The following is a 1625-nucleotide window of genomic DNA, read 5'->3' as shown; positions in this document are numbered from 1 at the left end:
GGCCTCCCGCCGGGATCCGACGCCCCCGAGTGGGGGCTGCCTGTAAATGACACTGTGAATAAACCTGTTACCTTACCGGGCCTTCCATGTGAGGTGGGAGGGGGATGGGGGCCTAGTAACCTGAAACCCTGAAGAAGCTGGGACCCCAGACTTCGGGGTTTCAGGGAGGAAGGGTTTTGAGCTGGGCTTCTGACTCTGAGGGAGGAGGGGGCTGGGGGACCATCCTGGGTCTGAGGAAAGGGCCAGGACTAGGGCTAGAGGAAGTGGGACTGGAGACCCCAGGCATCTGTGGCTGAAGAAGGAGGGCCTGGGGTCGTGGACTCCTGGGTCTCAGGGAGGAGGGGGCTGAACACCTTGTGATTCCTGAGCGAGTGGGGGTTGGTTGGGGACCTCCTGCCCAGTGCCTCTGCTGGTTCTGGGTGCGCTCAGCATGGTCCTGACCCTCCTTGAGCACCAGATTCCTGATGTTTCCTGTTTGCCCGCAGTGGGGTAAGCGGAGTGACATTACCTGATGGACACACGCCATTCACAGCCCCCGTCACGATGCCTCCCTTCCAGCGCTTCGTGTGCAGGAGGCGCTGCACCCTCTCGCTTCGTCTCCACTACGGCCTCACTGGCTGTAGCCTGAGCCGCAGTAACTGACCTGGGGGCTCCCACCAGGTGGGCCTGGCTCCAGAGCTCTCACAGATTTTGGGATTGCCTTTCCCCCATGCTATCCTATCCTCATCCATCACCACCTGAATCTCTCTTGTCATAGATAAGGAGGGGCTGGTGGGCTTTGCAGACCTCTCAAGTTCTGAAGGCAGAGCTGCGTGAGCCTGAGTCGCGTCTTAACTTTTCTGACCTTCCATTTCCTCCTCTGAAAAGAGAGGCAACCCTCCCTCTTCACTCCCCCCACATCAGGCTACTCTTGGGAGGATTCAGTAACTTGGTCGTTCATATTAAGGTTTGGCCACCAGGGGGCTTTTGCTTTCAGGATTGCTGCTCAACTGGTCCTGGAAGGAGTGAGGCCCAGAAACTTCCTGCCTGACCTGTGGGTGATTTGGTGTTCTCAGTCCCACCTCCGAGCTTTGCTGACTTGCCTCCCTAGTCAGGAATGCCTTCCCTTTCCCATCTGCCTGCTCAAACCCTCCAGGGTCCTTGTAGAAAGAGACCTTCCTGATTCTCCCCTCCCACCCAGTCCAGGGCATACGGCTCTCCCAAACCCTACCACGTAGGTCCCCCACCCATAGGTCCTATCCTGATTCTGTGGCCTTCCAACCGTTTTGGGTTATGCTGTTCCTAATTAGACTGATCATTAAGGGCAAAGACCAGACCTGTCTCCCCACTGGACAATACAGCATTATTCATCCAAGAAACATTTATTGAGCATATAATGTGTGCAGGGGCTGTTCTAGGCACTGGTGAGAGAAAAAAGACCGAATCTTTCATGGAGCTTACAGCCTTGTGGGAAAGACACTTATATAATGTCAGATAATTAGTGCTGTGGATACGAAATCACATAAAGGGAAAAGGTGTAAAGAGGTGTTATTTTAGTTGTTATTTTAGTTTGAAAGGCCAGGACCTCTTTGAGAAGGTGACTTTGGGGGCAGAGATCAAATAAAGCAAGCGAGGTTTCTAGCCAT

General features: G+C 54.3%; 1 protein-coding gene across 1 annotated transcript in view; it reads left to right on the top strand.

Annotated features, from left to right (window-relative positions):
* Positions 1-642, top strand: part of CTU1 (cytosolic thiouridylase subunit 1) — a 7492-nt gene extending 6850 nt beyond the window's left edge. The window contains 1 exon segment of the mRNA XM_011966047.1: positions 486-642. Within this exon segment, the coding sequence (XP_011821437.1) occupies positions 486-642 (157 nt within the window).
* The last annotated feature ends 983 nt before the right edge of the window (positions 643-1625 follow it).

The sequence above is a fragment of the Mandrillus leucophaeus genome, unplaced genomic scaffold (genome assembly GCF_000951045.1).
Source record: "Mandrillus leucophaeus isolate KB7577 unplaced genomic scaffold, Mleu.le_1.0 Scaffold74, whole genome shotgun sequence".
In the NCBI taxonomy this organism is placed as follows: Eukaryota; Metazoa; Chordata; class Mammalia; order Primates; family Cercopithecidae; genus Mandrillus; species Mandrillus leucophaeus.
The sequence above is the reverse complement of the archived record's forward strand: the minus strand, read 5'-3'. Positions and strand labels throughout refer to the sequence as shown.